We start from the raw sequence: 23,865 nt of genomic DNA, 5'->3' as shown, positions 1-23,865 counted from the left end.
TTTGATTTCGATTAATTTGAAACGTTTACCACCGACCTCAAAATTCACGACTCTGTCAGCAACTGGTACAGGTTGTTGGGGTGGATCACGTCTCTCTATTACCGCTTCCGATTGTGATGTCAATAAGGGATGGAGGCCGTAAAGTTTTGGAGTTTTTGTTTGGGCACCGAAACTTCCAGCGATGGAATAATTTGTTGTTCTTGACTGGAGTTCTTTCACGTGTTTTTTGCTCTTTGCGTGACTTCCAAGAGCTTTGAAACCTCTCCCACCATAGTCAATGGTATCATGGCACCAAATGCAAAGCGCTTTCCCGGCACGATTGGTCTTCCGAATAAAGTCACTGAACAAATTCGTCACAGTCTTCTTTCCAACATTTGTAGATATATCCTTCTCTAACCAGTCCCATCGAAACTTGTTTTATACGATCTTGTCAATTTCCTTAACTCGCGGAGCATCTTTGCGTTCGATCACGGACATCTTTCTTTAAACACCCGGCAAAAACGTGTGAGAAATGAACAATGGCATACTCCTATGCCTTTATAACAAGCGCGTTTATTGGTCAACACGGAGACTTCAGCCAATCGCAAGATCCGTTTCATTTCAGTTACGGAAACACTAAAATGGAATGCTGTAGAGAGACGAAATCGGATTTTTTACCACTTAAAAAATTGTAAAATTTTATTTTTGGAGATAAAAAAAGCGGAATTCCGCGAATTAGCGGAAAAATCACATCCCTGAGATTAACATGCTTGCCACTATTTTTTTTACTTCAATAACTAGAGGCAATGAACCTCGTAGACAAGCGTATCGGGCTGGACATTGCTGACATTGGGAACGATCCGTGAGATCCGTGCGGTTGCTCAGTGTCCCTGGAGGACACGCATTGGTTGGGGTATTGGGTTTAGATGAACCAGGAGGACATACAAACCTATTGCGATTAAAGAAAACAAACAGAAATCAGAGACATTGAAACAAATATAAAAATAATGGACATTTCATGAGTTAAAGACAATAATGCTCAATTTATGCGTAACCTACTAGACAATTTCCAATATATTGTTCAAGGGGTATGTCCATTTGCTTTAGGTAAGACATCCCACAGATTCCAATCAAAAGGTAACATAGTTTCCATGCCTGCAGCCTTGCAATAAATACTTAGCTTTTTTCTTCATCTACTAAAGCTTAATAAATTGTTTAGATATACACAAGGGGCAAGTGAGAAACTATAAGATTTTTGGTATGTAATAATTTTTTTATTATTATTATTTTGCTTTCATAAGAGAAGGTATGGTGTACATGTATCCCACAGATGGGATACAAAAAATATTGTTAATTACTAGGGTTGTAGTTTTCAGTTTGCTTTGGAGTAAGGCTGAACAAATCCAACCATCATCGCTTCAAACGCTTCATTTCAGTCAGTAGGATTTCTTTTTATCAATATATGAATGTTTTGAAATTAGATTTATATAGCATTTACATAAGTTCAGTCCACATGTTTACATATCTTTGTTTCATGAAACATGAAAAGTTGAAGTGATAAAGCCACAGATGTATTTGCATGATTGTTGTAGTTTTGGTACACTTTGGTTTGATAGCATTTTATGATGTTGTCATAGTACGCTTCAAAGGCTGCAAGTCGAAGTGTTTTAATAAGTAACAACTCTAACTTAAGTAGAACTGTCTTTCATATTAATTAATGATTCATTTGCCTTTATTTTAGTGTATGCCTAACCTATAAGACCAAAACATTTGTCTATAATAAATCGGATATTGTTTGCAATATATAGATGAGTAGATGATCTGGAAAAAATAATTGCATATTACATCACAATCACAATATTGAGGGTGTGTGAGGGTTCGCAATTAGAGTGTTTTTCAAAATCAGACCGCCCTACGGTGGATTGTGCAATGCATCTTAACTGAGAGGAGTACTGACAATGCTGAGAATCTACAATATTTAGTTGAGTGAGCATTATTATCTTTGTAAATGAATAAATGTCTCTTCAAACTGTGCAGATGTACTTTAAGTAGTGCCTATTGAGTGAGTGTGAATGGCTTCCGAAATATATAGTCAAAATTTTAATTCTATGTGCGTAATCTCTTCACCCTTGCATGCAGTCCACATCTGGAGCCGTCAGAGCAACCCGAGTGCAGGCCTTGCCCGCGTGGCACTCTCTGCAGTCAGCCAACTCAGCCTGACCCTCCAAGGGATTAAAGGAGCCCGGCAGACACGGCACAGGGTCACTTGTCCCCTCTGGGCAATAGAAACCGGCTGGGCATTTGAGACAGTCCTTCGAACCTGGAGGAAAAGCACATTTACAGTGCATAGACACGGGAATGTTGTGAGTAGAACTATTAATGGCAGGAATAAGGCAGTTGAGAATGATCCATTATGCAAGTTGTTTGTTATTTACATTAGAACAGTTTACATAGTTTCACTAACTTGATGTTTTTTCATTATATTATTTTCTTTACTCTTATTTTTTCCATACAATTCCTGGAATATCATCCAGCATTTATTTCTGTATACGATAACCATCCATCTGTTACGATTAATATTCACATCATGAATCATCATAAATATATGGACTGTCCTATGTAGGTTCTCTTTTATGTAACAGTACTGACATCTCATGAAACACATTCTAAAAGGGCAAACATGAGCTTCCTGTTTAAAGAATTCATGTCTGTGACTATGAAAAGGGTGTTTAATTATCTATCCATGTTAGATGATGACATATAAACCAACTTATTGCCCCTTGATGAGGGGTGAAGGTGCCTCGGGGACACGAGACTTCCTCCAGTGTGCCGGCAGGGCAGAACCTTCCACGAGCGCAAAGCAAACCAGGAGCGGAGGAGCCTGTCAATACAAACACACAGTACCCAACTTGAGCTTTTTAAGCCAGAGCAGTTAGTCTTTTCCTCTTGCACAGGGGTAGATTTTAATTACACCGCTGTTTTGTTTGTGTGTATTTCTCCTGCAAATGAGGTCGGCCATTACTTCAAACTTGCCTGTTGGGCAGAATCGTCCTTCGCTGCATCTTTTGCAAGCTGCCCTACTTGTCTGACCCAATTGTTCTCCTGCTGTTCCAGCAGGGCAAGGTGACCCGTGAGGGGTGGCGGCGCCTCCCTCACAGTAGAAACCCGGTGGGCACAAGAACTGAGGGGTGGGTCGAGCTGAAGTCCCTTCCAGACAGTAAAACCCTAGAGACAAGTATTTGTGGATAAGAAAAGAACACTTTTAACATATACTGCAGTGTAAAGAAAATGTTTGTACTTGACTTCCCACTTGACATAAATGCACTTGGCTGAGGTAATGATTACTTTAATAATTAATCAACACTCTAATCAGTCTGCTACCTGCAGGACAGATTGTGCAGTCTGTCACCTTCCGGAGACCTTCTTTGGGACCATAGCTACCTGCGGGACAAGGCATAGCTACACCTCCTTCACAGTAATGACCTATGTTGAAAAAAAAAAAAAAGCATACTTTCTATATGTTACAAACATGGATATTATTACCTCCCTTCTAGGAGGAATGGATATTACAATATAGTGTTACAGCAGCAATGGACACTAACCTCCTGGACACACAATACAGACTGAATCCTCTTGTGGGTGTTTGTATGTGCCTGGTCTACATGCAGTGGGTTGACTTGCCCTTTGGTCCGATTGCCTCCAGAGGGGGGGCGTGGCTCCCCCGCACATTGAGGAGGTATCATTACATCTATGACATGAGGTCTGGCCCAGTGGGGATGTTGAGCCAGGTGGACAAGTGAGCGGCTGGAACATCCCACTGGATGGACAGTAACTTCCTATATGGAAGTCGGAGGGGCCCTTTAGATATTATAGATCACATGTACTCATATGTATTGGTTATATATATATGGTTATTTTTTCCAAACCTGTAGGACATTGAAGGCAGTGTATAGTCCACATACTGGAGTAAAAGCCTGGGGGACAGTCATTACACTCAGTGTGATGGATGTTTGGCTCTTTTCCAGGCCCACACTGTTGAACATGAAAGTACTGCAGGTGAATAATACATTTAACAAGACACAATAAACATCTCTTGCCTTGTGTGCAACTCCAAATGTGCAAAAGGAGTCTATAGGACATGTTAGACATTGGAGAATCCCTTCGGGAGAATGTTCCCCAGGAGGACATAACGAGATGCTTCCATTGGCTGGAAAGCAGGAGAAACCTGCTGGGCAGAGCCTGCAGTCCACTCGGTCCTCAGACGTGATCAGACCTGGTAAACAAGGCTGAAACACACAACAGGAAGTCATGACATAATGCAATACCTCATTCATAATAGATGACATAATCACCACTGGTAATTCTTCAGTACATCTTTATGCCTAAGAGAATATGCCTGTGACTATTTACATTGTAGGCTCTCACTGAAGGCATCAAAACTATGAATGAACACATGTAGGGTTAGGCACGTGGAAAAAAAGGTATTATATTCTAGTTTCTTCAAAATAGTCACTCTTTGCTCTGTTGATTTTTTATTTTTTTTTGCACACTCTTGGCATTCCCTCTGTGAGCTTCAAGAGTAGTCACATGCAAAGGGTGGCTATTTTGAAGAAACTAGAATCTAAAACATGTTTTCACATATTTCACCTTTTTTCTTACGTACATAACTCCACATGTTCATTTAGTTTTGATGCCTTCAGTGAGAATCTACAATGTAAATAGTACTGTATGTGTGCATTTATTGCAAAAGTCAGTCCAATGCTCCCTGTGTGTAGATTCCCCATTCAAATGCCAATTGTTTACGTCATTATTTTCTTTCAACTTCTATGTTTATTGGGGTTCTAAAAATGACAAACAAACAAAAATCACACAATCTTGGGAAGGCCTTAACCCCATTGTGAATCTTTGGCATGTGTTGAACTTGGACTGAGACGTTGTTAAACCATATGAAAACAATTTGAATTTATGCCTTTTATTCATTGTGGCTAAAGGCAACTCGCTCAATGAAATGTAAGATGGTTAGACTTTTAAGATTTTTGGCTTACCTTGCAGTCACTGATCCTGCTTTTCCCTGTGTATGGATTGAATGTTCCCAAGGCACATCTCTGAGCCGCAGATACATTTCCAGGACAACTGTGGAACATCCATACTTTTACCATTTACAAAATTACTTTTATCTTTTCTTTTTATTTGGTTGATGGCTTACAAATGACCCGAGGGGCACTCTAGGCAGTGTTGGTGGGAGAAGTATGTTCCCTCTGGACACTCAACAATTTCGATAGGGGATGGCTCTGCACTGGCTTCAAATTATTAGACACAAATACATTTCAGATGCTACTTGCTAAAATAGCTAAAGTAATATCAAAAACACTTTTAAGAGTCATTGTTCTTACCAGATGGCAGTCCGGCTTGGATGCACAGCACAAAAATTAATAAATCTGAAAACCAAAACAGATGCATTGTCAATAAATTTCTAATCTAGGCAACACAGACACTGAAATAGGCTGTTCATTCAGAAGTGTTTAGTCTGAGTCTGCGTGACTGTTTAATGTATGAAAAAGAGAAGCACTCAGTCGCGGAAAGTGAACCGAGAACACGGAAAGCGATTCCCAAGGGACCGCCAAAGTTGATAATGGTGTTCAGTGATGGTGTGTAACCGGATTCTCCATATTCATAATGCATGAGTATGTGCTAAAGAGAACTTATCTGCGTTTGTAATTATTCATGTGGCCTGTACTATTCATTTGGTGGTGACAATGAGGTGAACAAAACATGGGAAATAAAAAATAAAAATGGGGAAAAAACAGTTAAGAAAGACTGCTGACTGATGTAGCCGGTTCGTATTTATGATTCGTAGATTAACATCAGACACATCCTGTTGTTTGGATGAGCATCAGTGGTTCTGCAGACATGTACTGTAAACCACATCTCCATCTATTGCATCATTTATCGCAAGCTTGTTCTATTTTTTTTACTTGACTACAGTTTTCTAGTGTCTTTAAATATCAATGAGTGGGTTTATTGTTAGCATATCATCTTTGATGACGAGCTTGTCATCTCAACAGTCTCAACTGAACTTTCCATTGCAACGCAACAGCTGCAAAGATTGTCTTGCGTACACCACTTCCTGTGGTTAGATGGGTGAAGCCTTGCCAGTATATTTCTACAATGGTTGAAAATGAGCGCAACATATTGAATGTATTTTAAAGGCAGCACTCATCTGGATTACATGCGAAGAACAATGCTGATCCCTTTTTATTTAACACTGCTTTATCTAATAAGGACCAAAGGTAACAATGATCGGATTTTAAGTGTCAAATGATGTTATATAACAAAAATTCTCTCTTTTTACAGACACCGTTTGCTGCATGGGCACCAAGGTGTCCTTCGAGCTGAAAACTGTTACATTGGGGCAATCTCTCACACTAAAATGCCATTACAACTGCTCTGATGGATTTGTTCGGGGCTGTTGGAGCAAAGTGTCCGATAACTCTGTTTGCCTCGGGAACCTAAGCAGCGACTCTTGCAGAATAACACTTCATCTGCCCACTGTTTCCACTAAAGATCTCAAGTATAACTACACTTGTTACACACAAGCAACAGATGACCCGCAGCTTAAAACAAAAACAGTGCATGTTGTATCTCTACATGTAAAAGGTACCAAAATGTGCTATAATATAATTGAAGTAACATATAGATGTAATTCATTTTTTTGTTGTTTTTTTCCAGCTCAGACAAGTGCCCAAACCTGGACAGCGGCTCCAAGTAATAGTAAGTAGTAAAAGTGGGGAATATGTAATTTACATACCGAGTAATTCGCCAAATGCATTTATTTACATTACACGTTCCTTTTGTCACCACAAACTGTAATTTTCCTTCACGGTGCCTACTACAGTTAAGCCAAGGGATTCAAGCGGAGGTGAGACATCACTGTAGCACTTTCTCTAAGTACACACTATCAAATATATTCATTACAATGAAGTGTGACAGTATTTTTTTCTTCTCCTTGGAAGCATGGCAATTTACAGAAATTCACGTTTTGGCTATCTTTTCCCTTGCTGTGGCCATGGCGTTGACGGCGCTCGTAGTTTTTTTATGTGTGAACCACAATCGATGCAGCAGGAATGGTAAGTATGATAAGCAAAATTACAAAATTTGTCAAATGAATCTGAAATTTGAACACAATTTCATCTTAAATTCATATGTTTGACTGACACATTACAGTGAATGATGACGATGATGGTGATATGTCCAGATCAGGGTTAGCTTTTAATATTTTTGAATATATCAATAATCAGGACTTTGTGATTTGTATTTATTTTTTGTTTACTCCAATTTCAGCTCACCGCTACATTCCCGAGTTGTTTTCTCACCCATGAATGGTAACTATATGAAAAACTTAATGCACTAAATGAAAATCTAGTATTTACCAATCCTTCATTCTACCCAGATTCATCGACATCCCAAAATGAGCAACTGACTTTAAGGGTTACCTCACAAGGTGCAACCTGCCCTGCAGCGGCACCGTCACAAATATATTTTTGACGGAGGATAAACTTGTTACTAAATGATATACTCTTTGTATGCAGACAATGAGAGTCAAAGTGAAGTTCCATATGCCGAAATCATGATTTCAGTCAGGGGTGTCAGTACACCAGAACTCACCCAGGTCAGCTACTTGGCAACAGAAGACTCACAACAGGTAAGCTAAGCCACGAGACTCTGTCTAATATATATATATATATGGGGTTTTTTTTAGATTTAATGAACACCTTGTATCCAGGCCTATCACTATTAAATGAGCTATAGTTAATAATTAGTTATTTTTGTTTGGCCTCACTTTTTAATTTCATTTAATCTGGCTGGGGGGGGGGGGGGGGGATTCTTCCTTTTAAAAAAATGAAATAAGAAATACCATTTTGTTCCATGTTAAGTTCAGTACACGAAATCTAACTACAATCCTAATAAACCTGACCAGTATTGTACGCTAACAAAACTATGAATCCAATGTTAGTACTACTAATAATGTGAATTACTTCACTGTGCAGAGGCTGGTTTCTTTTTTGTGCTATTTTACTCTAATACTCACACTCTTGCTCTGCTTCAGTGGAGAGGCTGTGAATCGAGGGGTCACATACAGGCCTCGCGCTCGGCTGACAGGCTTCACCTCCCGCAGCCCAGAGAGGTCAGCCGCAAACTGAGCACCAACTCAGAGTATGCAGTCATCACGTACGCCTGATTTCAGAAGAACATCAGCAGCCGTCATCTTCAAGAAAAGAGAGAAAATAAAACATGAGTTATCTGTATTCTGTTCTAGCTGATGGATGGATGGATACAGATAATTACAGTCTGTGTGTGTGCATCTGTTTGGGATTCATGGGAAAGTACAAATGGTTTGATTCATGAGAAGATTTTTCAGGCATCTGTACTTGCACATTAACTTTTTTAATAACTACAACGTAATTAGTGTCAACATGCTATTAGCATAAATGTCATGTGGCTATACATGTAGGCTATGTGGTAATTCTGCGTCTGCGTCTGTTCGTGGTTTCGTCTGGCGTGCTTGTCCTCCAATATTGAATTGTCAAATGCCTATATTCTTTGTAATTGTATGTTTGTTGTCATAAAAACAAAACAAAGAAACAAAAAAGTAACAATAAAAAAAAAAGTCATGACGAAAAAATATGGCGACCGGAAACTAAGCATTCTGGGTAATGTGACGTCAGCGGGAAGGGTCTATGTGTGTATTTTACTATTCATTTATTTATTTTTCCAAAAGGTTCAGATAGACAATTGTTATTTAAAAAAAAAAGAAATAATACGACGCTGTTTCTTTTAAAATTATTTCTAGGAGATTTGACCCTTATCGGTGTCCGTCGTTGCCTAGCAACAGCCGGTAACAACATAGCGTCAACCGAAGGTAGCGTGAAAGTTCAGACACTCAAGGTAAGCCAAATGTGCTTCTAAGTCGTCAAACTTAAATATATTTTAAACAGGAACAGTTTCAGACAAACATTCCAATGACAAGTTATGACTTTAGAGTGCTAGCCTGTTAGCTTTAGAGCCTCACGGACAACGTTTACGCGAGTTAACTTCTTAAAGACTTCTGCTGAGTTACCAAAACGAGTGGCCGACATGTCGGTGCCTTTCTGCAACACCGACCTGAGGATCCCACGGGGGTTTGGTGCCGTCCTGGAAGGCCTGGTCCGAGAAATTCTACGTGACCAACCTGGCGACATTCCCAAATATGCCGCTCTCTACTTCAAACGTCTTCTCGGCCAACGAGAAGGTAATACGCTTTGGATTTGTTCATTGCCGTTATTTGCCGCGATGTGTCATAGCAGCACAATTAAACGATTTGCAAATGCTTACCTGTTCTGGCTTGCAGGTAGTGGCGTGGACCCAGCTGAGTGGGCTGCCAGCCTGGAAGATAGATTTGACAACGACCGTGCATTTCAGGCCAGTTGGTGCTAAATCAACGTCGGCTGTGACTCATTCCATCTTGCTCATTAGGCTTCTCTCTGTGTGCCTATGCTGCTGTAATTCTTTCACAATTACTCTAACGTTGTATTGTTCGTTTGCAGGCTGTTCCCCAAGCGGGGCCTGAAACAGAAGTTCCCATATCTGAGTACGTTGACTTTTTGTAGCAGTAAATGCATATTGTACTGCTTTTGACATACGTGTAACAGTAAGGACTGAATTGATGTAATATAATATAATTGACAGGGCAGGAAGAAATCTCCCCATAATATGTATCAAGTAAAGTGTCAATTGCCAAGTGTGAAATGATTAGGGGGGGGGGGGGTATTAATTAATTAATTTTAAATCATGAAAGTATTCATTCATTCTTTTCCATGGCACGTCCTCACTAATGTTGCAACTGAGCCATTTTGAAAATAATCGGAAACTTTCAATTATGCAGAATTATTTTTATGATTTTTTTTTCAGGTTCATTGAAACAGCTGGGGGAATTTTAAGTGCACCAGCAATATTTTAAGTAACGTTGTAACTTTCTGTCAAAAAGAAGTGTCAAGACTACATTTGTTTTTTCTTCTAGAGAAAAAACACCTGAGCTACAAGCTGAAGAAGTGCCTGCTCAGTCAGCAGAGTTCACACAACTTCAAGTCTCAGCAGCAACTTCTGGTCAAGTTGACCCAACTGAGGCTGAAAATGAGAATGCTCTGGATGTATCTCAGTCTGAGATACAAAGTGGAGTCTCAGGGGGAGAAGAGAGCGCAGAAGCTGGAGAAACTGAGGAAGTGGCTCAAGATGAGGCTATAGAAGTGGCTACCGAGGAAGGTCAGGAGATGACTGAAGGAGGCGACGAGGAGGATGCTCAAGGGGGCGCCGAGGAGGAAGCTGCTGAGCTTGGAGAAGCAGAGACCACTATGGAGGAAGTCACAGTTGATGATAATGAAGTTGATGATAATTCACAGGCTGCTGAAGAGGAGAGAACAGAAGAAACCGAAGAAGCACTTCCTCAAAGTGAAACCCTTGACGAGGAACAAGAAGCTGAAGATCAGGCTGAAAAGTCAAATGAGTTGGAAGCTGCCGAGCTTGGAGAACCAGAGACAACTGCGGAGGAAGTCACAGTTGATGGTAATGAAGATGATGGTAAATCACAGGCCGCTGAGGAGGAGAGAACAGAAGAAACCGAAGCACAGCCTCAAAGCGAAAACCTTAATGAGGAACAAGAAGCTGAAGATCAGACTGAAAATTCAAATGAGGAGGAAGGAGCTGTAACCGAGGCTCCTACTGAGGTAGATGAGCAATCAGCTGATGCAGAAGGAAATTTAGACAGCGGCACTGAACCGACAGAAAGTTCCATGGCTGAGGTTGACCCCGAGCAAAGTGACGGCGTGGAAATGCCAGGAGATGAAGGTCCGCAACAGATTTCAGAGATGGAGACACAGGAAGAACAAGGCAAGGATGAGCTTGAAACAGAGGGAGAGCAAAATGACGCCAACAACGAGGGTACGGAAGGTACTTTTCAGTTTGGTCACAATGAAGGATGTGCTGTATTAAATGAAAGTAACTTTCAGAAAAGTGAGTCAATAAGCTCCACTCTTTATTTCAGGTGAAGCGGCTGTTGACAATGTAGAGGAGGCCGGGCCAGAGAATGCACCAGAACCCACTGATTAGAAGGAGGTGAGGTCATGTTTTATGCTGCCATGGTGTTAATAATGACAAATGCACATCAGCAAAACGTTAGGAAAACTTGCACAATCTGGTAAGATCCGATGCCACAGCTGTTGCAATTACAACTTGTGTTTTTACGAACAAAAGAATGTTCAGTTTTGATTGGCACTGATTCGCAATCAGCCATTCAGAAAAGAAAGGTAATGACAATTAGAAGTTATCATCAAATCCAAGAGCATTGCATAATACTGACATATTGTTAATAGAATCACCATGACTAAAAAATCGTGAAATTTAAAGTTAAAATTGTAATTTTAGTTTAGTTATCCACTGAGTTCAAATGTCAAATATTAAATGTTATTGGATGTGTATATTGTGCAAACAATAATACAAGCAACATAAAAACAGATTTTTTTTTAAGGTTGCTATTATAAAAAATGAGCGTGGTCTGTGGTAAGCACTAAGCAACCTTTGTATAATACAGAGAAGGATTGTTCCAAAGGTAATTACTTGTTATCAGGGTGTTGTATTAATTTAACAATATGTGTTTAACAACGTCTCGTTTATCAGCGCTGTGAGAGCCAGGATTCAATCAGCTGTTCCTGGAGAGCCTGTGTGGTAATTAAAAGAGTCACTCTGTTGTGCTCTGGATTAATCATGCGAAACAACTTGGAGGCTGGCTCTAGTTGGGGTCATTAATTATGTATGTCTTTTAAATATCGGTATGTCTTTTTATATGTGTGTGACGTGTATTCAAATTGGGTATCAAAAGTAGGGCCAAACTGGTACTGTTTTTTTTTAGGTCCATTCGATTTTTGACAGGAAAAAAAGCTGTGCAGACATTCGTCATAACACCCAAATTCAGTTAGCAAATGTATACGTTTTAGTCTGAGCTTTTTGATAAATACAGAGGCAGTTTATAAAGTGGCAAGAGTATGCTGACTTCCATTTAACATGACTTCCAATGAGTTGTAATGCTTTTTTCATTATTATTTTAAAAGCATCGCATTTGAACATGAGTTCCAAGACACTTTACATCCATTATATGAACACCATATTTAATTAGTTTGTATTTAAAGCATGGGGACAACATGCAAACACTACACAGAATGTCCGGAGCTGAGATTTGAATACCTCAGAACTTTGAGGCATGCCAACAACTAGCGCAACTTCCCACGATACATCAGAATAAGGTCAGTGAAGCTGTATTGTACGGCATTTATAGTTTTATTACAGCACTCAGCTATACAATACATTTAGTTTTGTCTTGCGATCTTAGACCTGGCCTGTACACCTGAGACTTGTTGCGGCCTGCGCTGCCCTCCGGCTACTTCATCTTTGTCTTCCATGTGATCATGGAAGTCAGCCTGGATCGAGGTGTTGATGCTGTCCTCTTCCTCCTGGGGCCAGCCACGTTCCGCCCACCGAGAAGACCATGGCATGATGGGACACGCATGCTTTTTATTCTGATCAAGAAAGAGCTGTGTGCTGAGTGGTTGCACTCATGAGGTCAGTAACCCACTTTGCTTTTAGTTTTTCTCTCCGTTTCCCATCTTGTCATGTGACTGAGTCAGCCTATTTAGAATGCATTTGCTTTTATTTTTTTATTATTTTTTTATTTTTTTACAGGCTTTTTGGTTATCAACTAGACATAACGTTAGGTTCACATGTACAATTTTCTGTCAAAAGATCCAAATCAAGAGCTTTATTAGAAATTCTTCCAACAGCCACATATGAGTTTTAAAACAGACAGATGGGCAACTTGATGCGGTAAAAATTATTTTGTTATGTGTATGTATATATAATTTCTAAAAGTTTTTATAATGAAATATTAAATATAGTCATCCTAATTATTATTATTTATAATGAATTGAATTCTAATTAATTCACCAATTATTTCATATAGCAAAATAAAATAAATGTTAAATTTACGGTTACTGAATATCATTACTGTCTGACAGAAACCTCCTATGTTCAGATTTGGTCAATATTGTATTTTATTCACAAATCCATATTATTGGCCAATTCCCGTGTAGGTCTGTTATTTTTACAACTATTGGTCAAGCTTGATGATGCAATGTTAATAGCTCCACAAACATGTTGTGTTGTTTTGGTTTCCTAAAAGTACAGATTTTGAGATGTGAGGATTCCGCCCGACACCAGTGATAGATAAAATTATTCTAAAAATAATATAGTTCACTTTATTATTTACAATAAACCAATCAAAATTAACAAACAAAAAATGACAATAATATGTAATATGCAGCCACACTAGCTAAATATAGTATTCTGGTTAATAAGTGGAATAGGAATTAAGCAGCAAAATCCAGCAGTTTTTATCAATGTCAGAAGGCGGCCATGTTGCCACTTGCTATCAAATGAAAATGACATCACAGTTGTTCAGGTCTCAGGTAACAACCAATCACTGCTCACCTTCAGACAACAGGTGAGCTGTGATTGGTCGTTGCCCGAGCCCTGAGCATCTGTGATGTCATCTTCAGTCGACAGCAAGTGGAAAAATGGCCGGCCTTTGAGATGGATAAAAACGGCTGGATTTTCTTTCATAACTCATATTCCACAAATGCAATATTAATCCGAATGTCATGTTTGGATTAGTGAGGTCACATACAACATATTATTGTCAAGAAATGTTTAAGGTTGACTTCCCCTATAACAAATTTGAATTGATAAATGAATATTGGTTAATTTCAACACTATATGTAGAAATGCTGTAGGATAATTTGAACATGTGATTTGAGGCCCTTCCTTGTGGTCATATAACCGTAATTCCCAGAGTTACTAATGGCTCCGAGTTGAGAGGCACCGCTGCTGCGCCCACAGATTGCGACTTGATTGAGACGTCCATCATCATCTGAAGTCGGCGTTGTAGCATTTTCGCCGCCGTCGCACTTGGCCCCCTCGTCTGATTCGCCTGGATCAGCGAGTGCGCCTTCAATCGGGTACAGTGGTGGAGCAGGAAGAGTTGCTGAGAACGTTGCCATGGTAACGCCTCACTTCTCATCCTGCGTTCTCATCGCGGAATTAATAGGAGATGGTGATGTTGATTGCTGCCAGGCATGGTGTGTAATAGTAACCTGACTTTAACAGCCAACACTTTGCATGTGTTTGATTTTTGCGCTATTTTGTGCAGTTTGGCAACTTTACTCCCGCTAATTTGCACATTTCATCTGCTGTACGCCTAAAATGACCTCTTGGCAAGCCTTTAACTAGTTATTTACTCACAACAGAAGGAAGTCTTATCATATCATATCGGCTGCCTGATGATTGATGAAAGTAAACAGAATTTCAGTCATCAGAGAGAACTCGAGCGTGAGGCTCAGTTAACGTGTGGGAATCATTTAGCAAAGCAGCAGTGGAAGAATGAGTGCGAGAGATGGAACTCAGATTAATGGCTGTTTCTCTGCCCCTGCATCTTGTCTCAGAGGCTGGCAGTGGCGTGTGGGCGGCCTCACCAGCTGGGATCAGAGGGATGGAGAAAACTGTTAGCTCACGCTGCCTTTAATACATTTATAACACCGCCCAGCGCAACTCCGCTGGTTTTATTTTTGCACTGTTACTAGCTGGAATTGGAAGTTTGAAATGATTAGTTGATGCACATTTCTGCGTTCGGATTTGTTCTCCGCGCCTGTTCACGTGTATGTATGCATGACATCTGTATAACTTTACATTGTTGCATGTACACTTTATCAGGAATGTGAACGCAGTAAGTCGGCAACCTTAATGAGGCTGAAAAGACAGAACACATGCTGACATGTTTGTAGGAGGTCTCTACACCCACCCAGCCCCACCTCCCCCACCCCCGACTGTCCCTCCCTCTGTGTGTGTGTGTGTGTCTCTCTCTCTCTCTTCCTCTGTGCGTGAGCAAATGGTACTGAGCATGCAATGATTGTTAGTTACAGCCAGTGAGGCATCTGTATATAAGCAAAGAGTGACTTATAGAGAGCGACAGTGACACATTAGGGCCACCTGACGACCGAGGTCATCTCCGAGAGTTTAGACATGGACTGCCACAATGTGAGTAATATTTTCATGTTAACTTTTTATTTTAGTTTAGTCTTTTTAGTTTTTGCACATATTACTTTGCTGCTGAGCTTCGCATGCTGACCTAGTCATCTGCTGTTTACTCGCGTCGTTGAACTCTGATAGGCGCAATCAGAAATTTCAGCTTCATTCTAATTGCATGAGATTTGAAGCACGGTGTTTTAAAATATTGTGTCAAATGGTTTGGATTAGCAGCACAATCCCACTCAGTGGTTTCCTTCTCCCAGAGCTGGCAGCTGAGTGAGCAGTCAGACACAGAGGCTAATGAATGCTGGCTGCACAGGTGGGTGGTCGCCCTCCTACACTGGAGGGTGTTACACCAGAGACGTGATGCAGCGGGGCGGCGGTGGGCTCACTTTGTGGGCTGCTTTGTGTGAAATGTCAATCTGACTCCCTTAGCAATGCTCTGGGTTGTTTGCGCCACAGAATTTGAATGGATGTTTACATAAGTTGTCAACAGCCCCGGCAACATGCCGCTGACACTTTTCAGAATTTCTCTTCCGCCTACCATGTCTCCTTCGGGACACTGGATGCTGACTGAAGGAGATGGATGCTGTTGTCGTTTTTTTCAGGGTCATCCTTTTTAACATGCCAGGGTCCAGAGCCATAACTTTTTCTTTTTTAAATTAGTGCCCCCTTAAATTCTTAGCCGAATCTCATACTTTTACATGCAGTCAATAACCCATTCAAAATCCGTATATTGGTAATTTACGGGTATTGAAGGGCCACGTAAACATGTGCAAAACTCTGAATATGCTCTTATTCAGGTTTTTACAAAACCCAAATAAGACCGGGGTAGCCTCCTTGGAATGGAACTTTGGTTTGTGTTCTGTGCATGCTTTATTCACAAGGAATCTTGGTCTGTACTTGTATGTGTGGCGGCCATTTTAGGTTGACACCTAAACGAGCCTAACTTGAGTACATTTATTTGTCCATGGCAAATGTTTCTTATTTTATATCTTATAGCACATAAAGTGTAATTGCACATCCACTACAGTAGATGGCAGTGGGGTGGCGTAACAAAAAAATAATTGAGAAGCACTGAACACGTTTATGTGTGTGTGTGTGTGTGTGTGTGTATATATATATATATATATATATATATATATATATATATATGCGGCGCGTAACCTACCGAATATACTCAAGTAGAGGTCAACAAAAATGGCACAACTTAGTGACACATGACAGGACCGCTCTTTTGGAGCGAAGAGAAATGTGACTACTTTATTAGTGTGGTGGGTGACATGAATCAAATTTATTGGCCATAGAAAGTTCAAAGCTGAAATAACGTCCATGTGGTATATGCCACGTAGGAGGCGGGACTTCCGACTTCCTGGTTTTCACACATCAGCTTTGTTTTTCCGTTTCCTGTTTGCGTCGTGTCGTTTTCCAGGTATCACTCGAGTCCATCAGCATTTGACAGTTTAGGATTTTAAAGTGTTCCAACATGTTGTACAATTTACCCTATTCATGGCAAGTTTCTCAAAACAGGATCTGTTTTTTGCAAACCACGCAGCAGAAGGCCTGATACTTCCACCACAAATGAAAACACCCACCTCATAGAGCAGGCGGTCGCTCAAAGCCAAGGAAAGTATCTGGAAGGCTGCACTGGAACTCGGCATCAACAAAAGCTCGATTAGGCAGATCCTTTGGAGGGCGGTAAAGCTTTTCTCCTACCAACTTTAGGTTGTCGAGCATCATAATTTTTCCGCTTGAAGTCTTTGAACAACCTGAAGTCGGTGCGGGAAAAGCTTTATGACTCTCTGAAGTGTTCGCTGAATTGAGCTTTTGTTGATGCTGAGAAACTAAAGCTTCTCAAACTGGCACTGAAACGCATTTTGGGAGAACAAAATTCTTTGCCAAGTGACAATTGTGCAACTATGCTTCAACGTCAGTTGGTGAGCGACGGGTAAGGGAAATGGTATGCTGACAGAAACTGCAAAGCCGAAGCTGTCGAATGCTGATGGCCTTACATCTGTCCAAAAAATACCTGAAAGAAAATAGAAAAAAGTGTATTGTAATTTTGGAGACACACAGAACTTTATTAGTTACATGATTTAGCTGAGATGCAAACTCCAACCACAATACTCTCTGATAGCGGCAATCAATATTATAGTAGCCTATCTGTTACGTCTGTCTGTTTTTCTCTGAATAATAAAACATAAAAGCCTGTTTTTTGTTTGTTTTTAAACAGAGAAAATGGCCATACATTACACCCTAAAATAGGCCAACTCAGTCACACAGAATTTGATGAGGATAAATGGAGGAAAAAAATAGAGCTGGGTTACTGACCTCTTGGGTGTATAACCACTCGGCACACATCGCTCGCTTTCAAAATAAAAAGCAGCCGTTGAATGTTCCATCGTGCTACGGTCCTCTCAGCAGGAGGAACGCAGCAGACCCCAGGAGGAAGAGGACATCATGGACATCCCGCTGGATGACCCCGAGGCCAACAGGGCAGCCGCCAAGATCCAGGCTGGCTTCCGTGGCCACATGACCCGTAAGAAGATGAAGCCGGAGGACAAAGCAGAAGGAGAGGAGGTGAGGTGTCAATAGTTAGCGTAGACGGCGTAATGCTCCTAAAGATACTGTATTTCTAAGAGAAGCTGTATTATTAGGCTACATTAAAAACTGTGCTATCCCAGTGGAATATTTCAAGTCTTCTTTTAAAGGCATCCAATTGAACACCTGTCGATGTCACCGTTACCTTATTTCACGTTACGTCATGGACCGGCACACAATTTAGAATCCCTACATAATTAATTACACCAATTAGAGCCCACCCTCTGCGTTACGTTATGTGTAATTAATGCAACGCAGAACTGAGCGACTCATTTAATTACCCCATAGGCGCTCCGGCGCCACTCGATTGAATCCTCACTCTCGAAGCGCCGATAAATGAACCTGCTTCCCCGACACATTGTTCAATCACCAGAAGAGATGTTACAGTTGTAATTTAGAGAATTGAAATGTTAATCAAGCAGGCGGTCAGAGAAGTCGCTGCTCTCCAGAAGACATCAAGCTTGTATTTGTGGTTGTATGGGCAAGCAAAGTTATGGGCAACCTAGGATTGTGCTCCATATATAGGTACGGCCTGTGAAAGCATGTATTGGTGCTCAGCAAACAATCCTTAACACAAAATCATTTCACCTGCAAATTCTCATAAGATATAATTAGAAACATATGAATCATATTTTTTTTTACACTGGTATTGTGGTGCCTTGAGGTACAAGTGACCCAACTTCAGAGTTTATATTTTAGATATGAGCTGTCATTGGGTTTGTTTGAGATGAATGCTGTATGGTGGCAGTGAACTCAACTCAGGAGTTTGGTCAGACAGTGAACAAATATAAAAAATAAAAGTAAAACACACATTTTAGCTGAATAGATTCAAGCTGTTTTAGGCCAGTCCCAGTTGACGTCTACATGAAGAAATAGACATGTATTTTCAAACGTACAAAAATGTCCAAACATTCTCGCGTGTACATTCAAATGGCTAAAATGCTAAATGCTACAAACATAGCATATTTTCTTATAATGCCACTGGGTATTACTTGCATATCACTTTTTTAGCCCACATTATACCAATACGTTTGAAAAAAAGAAATAAAATGCATTGTTTATTCATACCTTTTATGATTTATTATGTCTACAGTGCATGATTTAGGATCATCTGTGGCATTGTGACAAAATATCCTGTTCGTAGCATTTAGCCTACAAGGACGTTCAAACGTATTTGCGAATACATTTGAACGTACTCGCCAGTCAAAAATGTTTACTGAGCATTAGCAGAACCAATTAATGGCATTTCCAATCATTTCAATGGGGTAACATGTTTCGTGTTACAAGCATGGTTATCAAACCAAGTAAACTTGCAACTCAAGGCACCACTGTAGAGTCATGGTACACCCTGTTGCTTGCTGATCGTGCCGATGGCTCGGGTTCGATTCCTGACAAACAATCATGCAAATGACTAGCTGTTGAGTCACAACGACATAGATCATATGTTTTCATATTTTCAGCATGGCCCACAGAACAGAAGACTCTTAGCTGCCTTTATTGTATGTAGGGGTGTATTTATAGTTGCAGGTGCATCACCACCATCGTATATGATTCAGTGGGCCAAGCAGAATTAATGAACCTGTCAGACTGAATCCGGAGGCTGCCGAACACCTCCCTCTGGGGGAGACCCCCTTTTCGCAACAGGATCTGTGTTTTGGAAGTTCATGCAGTTACACGTCACTTGGGGTAGCAGTGTCAACATACCGCAAAGAAAGCAACACAAGCATGAAGATACGCAAAAATAACTCCAATAAAAGTTACATAACATTATATTCCAAGTGATGTTCCTAGGTGTGTGAACCTATACTGGTGCTAATCGTTATAATACATTAAAGGTGCATTAGTGATTGTGTGCAATGATGGATTCACTTATGCCACGGAGGTAATCTATTATGCAAGTCCGTTGCATAACTTTAACAAGTCGACATGAGATTGCATTATGTACAACGGAACACATGCATACAAAATTCATAATTTCATCATTTATTTTTACATCGTTGTAGTCTTCATTCATCATTTACAATGGAACATTCTCCAAGGTCGTACAATTTGACCACTATTTTGTGTAAATGTGTCTCTAAAGTATGAAATGGGTGTGACAACAATTATGTTGTGCTTTTTGTTTTTTGTACATTTTGGAGAACGGACCACCATGATGCGAGACGTCCCCACACTGCTATTCACTATACCTCGGTTTAACAAGCATGCACATACTCCAAAAGAAGGAGTAGCCTCAACAAATGAGAAGTTGAGGAGGACAATATTCACTGGAAGTTACATAGTAAGCAGGCTTGCATTTAAAGCACTGATGGCCTTTTCATACTGCACTTAGGGTTGAACAATTAATTGAATTCAAGTTGGCATCGCAGTGTATTAGAATAGAATTTCAAATCGCAAATGCTATGTATATACATTTCCCCCCCCCCTGTCTCTAACCTCTATGTAACCCAAATGGCCTGCAGACTGGCGTGTGTATTTTATTTATAAATGTATATAGCGTCAAGATAAGGTCAGTGCTTAAGAAGTGCCCTCCACATGTTAATATATCATTGTTTCATGAAACTCCACGTTTACATACCATTGTTTCATGAAACATGAAATATTGAAGTGATATAGCCATAGATTTGTTTGCATTATTGTTGTTATCTCCAATTATCAGTGAACATTTTACATTTGAGATATTTTTGAAATTGGGGGAAGCTATTTATTTTAGAAAACTTTACGAAACTACTTACTTGTTTTAGGTTTTCATTAAACTTTTTAAGACATGCTGATGACCCTAAGAGCTCCCTGAACTTAAAAAAAAAGCAACATTTTGTAAATGATAATCACATTTTATATCTGTATTTCAAAAAATAAATCTAGGTTTTCATACTCTTGTTAACAAAAGTGGGGGAAAAAAATGTTAAACTAATAGAAATAGTTCAAAATATTTTTTACAATGGCAGTGAATGAGTTAATTATTAATTTAAAAAAATTACGGCAATATTTTCAGTAAAAATGAATACCGGCTCCAAATATAAGTTATCAGCCTCCTTGACTACTAATAATCTAACTAAGTCAAATAAGGTGTCTTTCATTTTTGCATAAACATTACCTATAAGGCCAAAACATGCTTGAAAAATAAATCTGATTGTATTTTGGAATACAGATTAATTTATTGCTTTTGTTTTGTTAAAAAAGAAAAAGTGGCCTTGAAAAAATAATTGCAATATCGAAGGGGGGGTTCAGAATCGTTCATCCTTAGCACTTAGCATAGCATAGTGTACGACCAACCAACCTATTAATTGTGCATGCATTGCTGCGGTGCAACGGCACAGTTGTTGTCGCACTTGCCAGTGCGGTACGAACGTTAAGAGAGATGGTGTCTGAATGATTGCAGGGTGAAAACAGCAAGAGATTTTGGCAGAGTTCTACAGTGAGAAGAGCGGACGAAAGAAAAGAAGCGGAAACAATAATGACACAAGACAGATGATGTGGTGCTCAAATTCAGTGTGACTGTCAACGTGTGTGCATGCCACTTTAGTTTGGCTTTCATGATGGAATCTGAAAACATGTGCCAGAATGTCTTGTTTTCGACTTTATAACTTCCACTGTAATTGTATTTTTCCCTCGACAACTTAAACTCCACTCGCCTGTTTCTGTTTCTAGAGGCAGGAGGATCGGGGGCAGTAGAGAGCGATGACGCAGCTGTGCCAGAGCAGTGACGCCCCTGTCCTGGCCTGGATGAAGAAAGAGAGAGAGAAGTGGGGAAATATGGAGGTAAATTTGGTGCAAAACTAACTTGTGCAAAAAATTTGTACCTGTAGAAAAAAGTCTAAATTTGTATCTGTAAAAGTCGTGATTTGTATCTGTAAAAAAAATGTGTGCCTGTAAAAAAAAAATTTGTGTCTGTAAAAGAAATTTGTACCTGTAAAAAAAAAATGTGTATGTGTAAAACAAATTTGTATCTGTAAAAACAAATTTGTACCTGTAAAAGTCATGATTTGTATCTGTACAAAAAATTTTTTGTACCTGTACAAAAAGTATAAATTTGTATCTGTAAAAGTTGCGATTTGTACCTGTAGAAATGACAACTTGTAGTCAAAGAAGTCGCCACTAGGAGTCACAAGTGGTTTTTCTGCTGCTGTTCAGTGACGTGAGTTTTGCTCCATTTGTCGCGCTACGAATGGAGCAAAACTAATTTGTACTTGTAGAGCGCCTGATTTGTACTTGCAAAGAAGGGGGCGGGCTCTGGTGTAATGAAGGGTTGTTTTGACCAATCAAGTGAGAAGGATTTGAGCGGATTGGAGCGCAACCTCATTGGTTTAGCGAACGACGGTGGCGGGACTCGCGGAAGGATACAAGCAGGACACATCGTCGCCAACCAACATACATATTAAGAATACTTCTTAATATGTATGTTGAGGAAGAATACTTCAGTATTCTTAATATGTATGTTGAGGAAGAATACTTCAGTCGACTGAAGTATTCTTAATATGTATGTTGGTTGGCGACGATGTGTCCTGCTTGTATCCTTCCGCGAGTCCCGCCACCGTCGTTCGCTAAACCAATGAGGTTGCGCTCCAATCCGCTCAAATCCTTCTCACTTGATTGGTCAAAACAACCCTTCATTCACCAGAGCCCGCCCCCTTCTTTACAAGTACAAATCACGGCGCTCTACAAGTACAAATTAGTTTTGCTCCATTTGTAGCGCGAGAAATGGAGCAAAACTCACGTCACTGAACAGCAGCAGAAAAACCACTTGTGACTCCTAGTGGCGACTTCTTTGACTACAAGTTGTCATTTCTACAGGTACAAATCGCAACTTTTACAGATACAAATTTATACTTTTAATACAGGTACGAATTTTTTTTTGTACAGATACAAATCATGACTTTTACAGGTACAAATTTGTTTTTACAGATACAAATTTGTTTTTACAGATACAAATTTGTTTTACACATACACATTTTTTTTTACAGGTACAAATTTATTTTACAGACACAAAATTTTTTTTTACAGGCACACATTTTTTTTACAGATACAAATCACGACTTTTACAGATACAAATTTAGACTTTTTTCTACAGGTACAAATTTTTTGCACAAGTTAGTTTTGCACCAAATTTACCTCCATAGGGAAAGGCTAAGCAACGTAGCAAGCAAGTATGGTTGGCTGGCACAAGCTGGCTAAATTGGTTTTCAGGCGCACCTATTTAACCACAGGAGTCTTCTTTCTTTTCTTCTTCAACATAAATTAGGAGTAGAAAATGAACAATGTGAGGATGTGTTGTTTTGGGTTTTTTTTTCTCTCTCTCTCTCTCTCTCTCTCTCTCTCGTGAACTTTTAACACTTCCCCAGCAGTCTTTATCAGATGTCAGTACAGATGTCTTTGACAGAATTGCCAACTCACTGCATGTACTTGTGATACTTGTGAAACTTCTGGTCATGTGATAGTTTTAGATGATCTGTGAATGTGACAATGAATGTCCTCGAAATGCATAACAGGGCTTATTTTTGGGATGGTCTGTGTATAAACCGTGTGTGCATCAGCAGTAGACCTCTGTGGCTTGATTGTTGGGTGGTTCGTGCATTGTTTTATGACATGCCTGTATCTTAATATTTATCTGTTGACTCGCTGGCTTAATTCATTAAAGATTGAAAATTATACCCTAAAATATAGTTTCAATTTTTTTTTTTCTTACAAATCTAAACTGCTAGAACAGTCAGTATGCAGTATTTGGTACAGCTCCTTAATTGTCTTTAAATAAATATTCAAATTAAATGTTTTGCAAGTAAAGGTTAAAAAATATATATACCTAAATAAAAGGTTAAAAAGAAACTGTTTTTAATAATACAAAGCAAATGCACTCTTCTAAAATGTTAAATCCAACTGAACTGTACTTGGGCAGTGATTCTTTTGCGCACCACTAGAGGGAGCACATGTATAACGAGTTCCACACTGAGAATCACCGCTCTGTCTTATGTACAGCATGTGGTGAAAAGTCTGTTTTAAACTTCATTCATTGAAAGATTTTCTTTGCAGAGACACAACAGCAACTTTTAAGAATAACAAAATATTCAAGTTAAGATAAGTTTGTGAAGTGTCGTTACAGGACTTGAATTTCTTTTGAGACTG

The 23,865-nt window shown here is 39.7% G+C and overlaps 3 protein-coding genes across 6 annotated transcripts in view; 2 read left to right on the top strand and 1 right to left on the bottom strand.

Annotated features, from left to right (window-relative positions):
- Window positions 1-4,011, bottom strand: part of LOC147171258 (uncharacterized) — a 64,448-nt gene extending 60,437 nt beyond the window's left edge. The window contains exons 1-7 of the mRNA XM_086081284.1: window positions 3,906-4,011; window positions 3,582-3,815; window positions 3,361-3,462; window positions 3,013-3,204; window positions 2,750-2,860; window positions 2,107-2,299; window positions 792-928 (exon numbers count right to left, since the gene is read on the bottom strand). Of these exons, the coding sequence (XP_085937410.1) occupies window positions 792-928; window positions 2,107-2,299; window positions 2,750-2,860; window positions 3,013-3,204; window positions 3,361-3,462; window positions 3,582-3,815; window positions 3,906-3,939 (1,003 nt within the window). The 5' untranslated portion in view covers window positions 3,940-4,011. The remainder of the gene's footprint in view (window positions 1-791; window positions 929-2,106; window positions 2,300-2,749; window positions 2,861-3,012; window positions 3,205-3,360; window positions 3,463-3,581; window positions 3,816-3,905) is intronic.
- Window positions 4,012-6,157: 2,146 nt separating this feature from the next.
- LOC147171257 (uncharacterized) lies at window positions 6,158-8,539 on the top strand. The gene is made up of 10 exons (XM_086081285.1): window positions 6,158-6,269; window positions 6,334-6,636; window positions 6,709-6,750; window positions 6,875-6,898; window positions 6,993-7,106; window positions 7,204-7,240; window positions 7,321-7,361; window positions 7,430-7,480; window positions 7,569-7,681; window positions 8,087-8,539. The coding sequence occupies exons 1-10, from the start codon at window positions 6,176-6,178 to the stop codon at window positions 8,216-8,218; spliced, it is 951 nt and encodes a 316-aa protein (XP_085937411.1). The 5' UTR covers window positions 6,158-6,175; the 3' UTR covers window positions 8,219-8,539.
- Window positions 8,540-8,860: 321 nt separating this feature from the next.
- On the top strand, window positions 8,861-23,404 carry nrgnb (neurogranin (protein kinase C substrate, RC3) b). Of its 4 annotated transcripts, none has more exons than XR_015095629.1 (7): window positions 8,861-9,268; window positions 9,368-9,438; window positions 9,564-9,607; window positions 10,037-10,962; window positions 11,057-11,127; window positions 21,397-21,500; window positions 22,871-23,404. XR_015095629.1 is itself a non-coding variant. In XM_086081305.1 (7 exons), the coding sequence occupies exons 2-6, from the start codon at window positions 9,115-9,117 to the stop codon at window positions 11,119-11,121; spliced, it is 1,260 nt and encodes a 419-aa protein (XP_085937431.1). In that variant the 5' UTR covers window positions 8,873-8,925; window positions 9,082-9,114; the 3' UTR covers window positions 11,122-11,127; window positions 21,397-21,735. The 4 variants fall into 4 exon arrangements, 2 of the variants coding, with proteins under 2 accessions (XP_085937432.1, XP_085937431.1); XM_086081305.1 differs by lacking the exon at window positions 22,871-23,404 and having other exon boundaries at window positions 8,873-8,925; window positions 9,082-9,268; window positions 21,397-21,735; XM_086081306.1 differs by lacking the exon at window positions 22,871-23,404 and having other exon boundaries at window positions 10,037-10,953; window positions 21,397-21,733.
- Window positions 23,405-23,865: the final 461 nt, after the last annotated feature.

This window comes from Leptonotus elevatus, chromosome 7 (genome assembly GCF_054856555.1).
Source record: "Leptonotus elevatus isolate MCC_2025b chromosome 7, RoL_Lele_1.0, whole genome shotgun sequence".
In the NCBI taxonomy this organism is placed as follows: domain Eukaryota; kingdom Metazoa; phylum Chordata; class Actinopteri; order Syngnathiformes; family Syngnathidae; genus Leptonotus; species Leptonotus elevatus.
Note: the sequence above shows the minus strand (reverse complement) of the source record. Positions and strands in the feature narration are given on the sequence as shown.

Bases quoted from the DNA above. Each gene is read 5' to 3' on its own strand.
- LOC147171257 (XM_086081285.1), top strand. From the start codon at position 6,176: ATGTATTTTAAAGGCAGCACTCATCTGGATTACATGCGAAGAACAATG. The intron at 6,751-6,874 runs GTAAGTAGTAAA...TGCCTACTACAG, and splicing joins GACAGCGGCTCCAAGTAATA to TTAAGCCAAGGGATTCAAGC. The intron at 7,107-7,203 runs GTAAGTATGATA...GACACATTACAG, and splicing joins CAATCGATGCAGCAGGAATG to TGAATGATGACGATGATGGT.
- nrgnb (XM_086081305.1), top strand. From the start codon at position 9,115: ATGTCGGTGCCTTTCTGCAACACCGACCTGAGGATCCCACGGGGGTTT. The intron at 9,608-10,036 runs GTACGTTGACTT...TTTTTCTTCTAG, and splicing joins ACAGAAGTTCCCATATCTGA to AGAAAAAACACCTGAGCTAC. The intron at 10,963-11,056 runs GTACTTTTCAGT...TCTTTATTTCAG, and splicing joins CAACAACGAGGGTACGGAAG to GTGAAGCGGCTGTTGACAAT.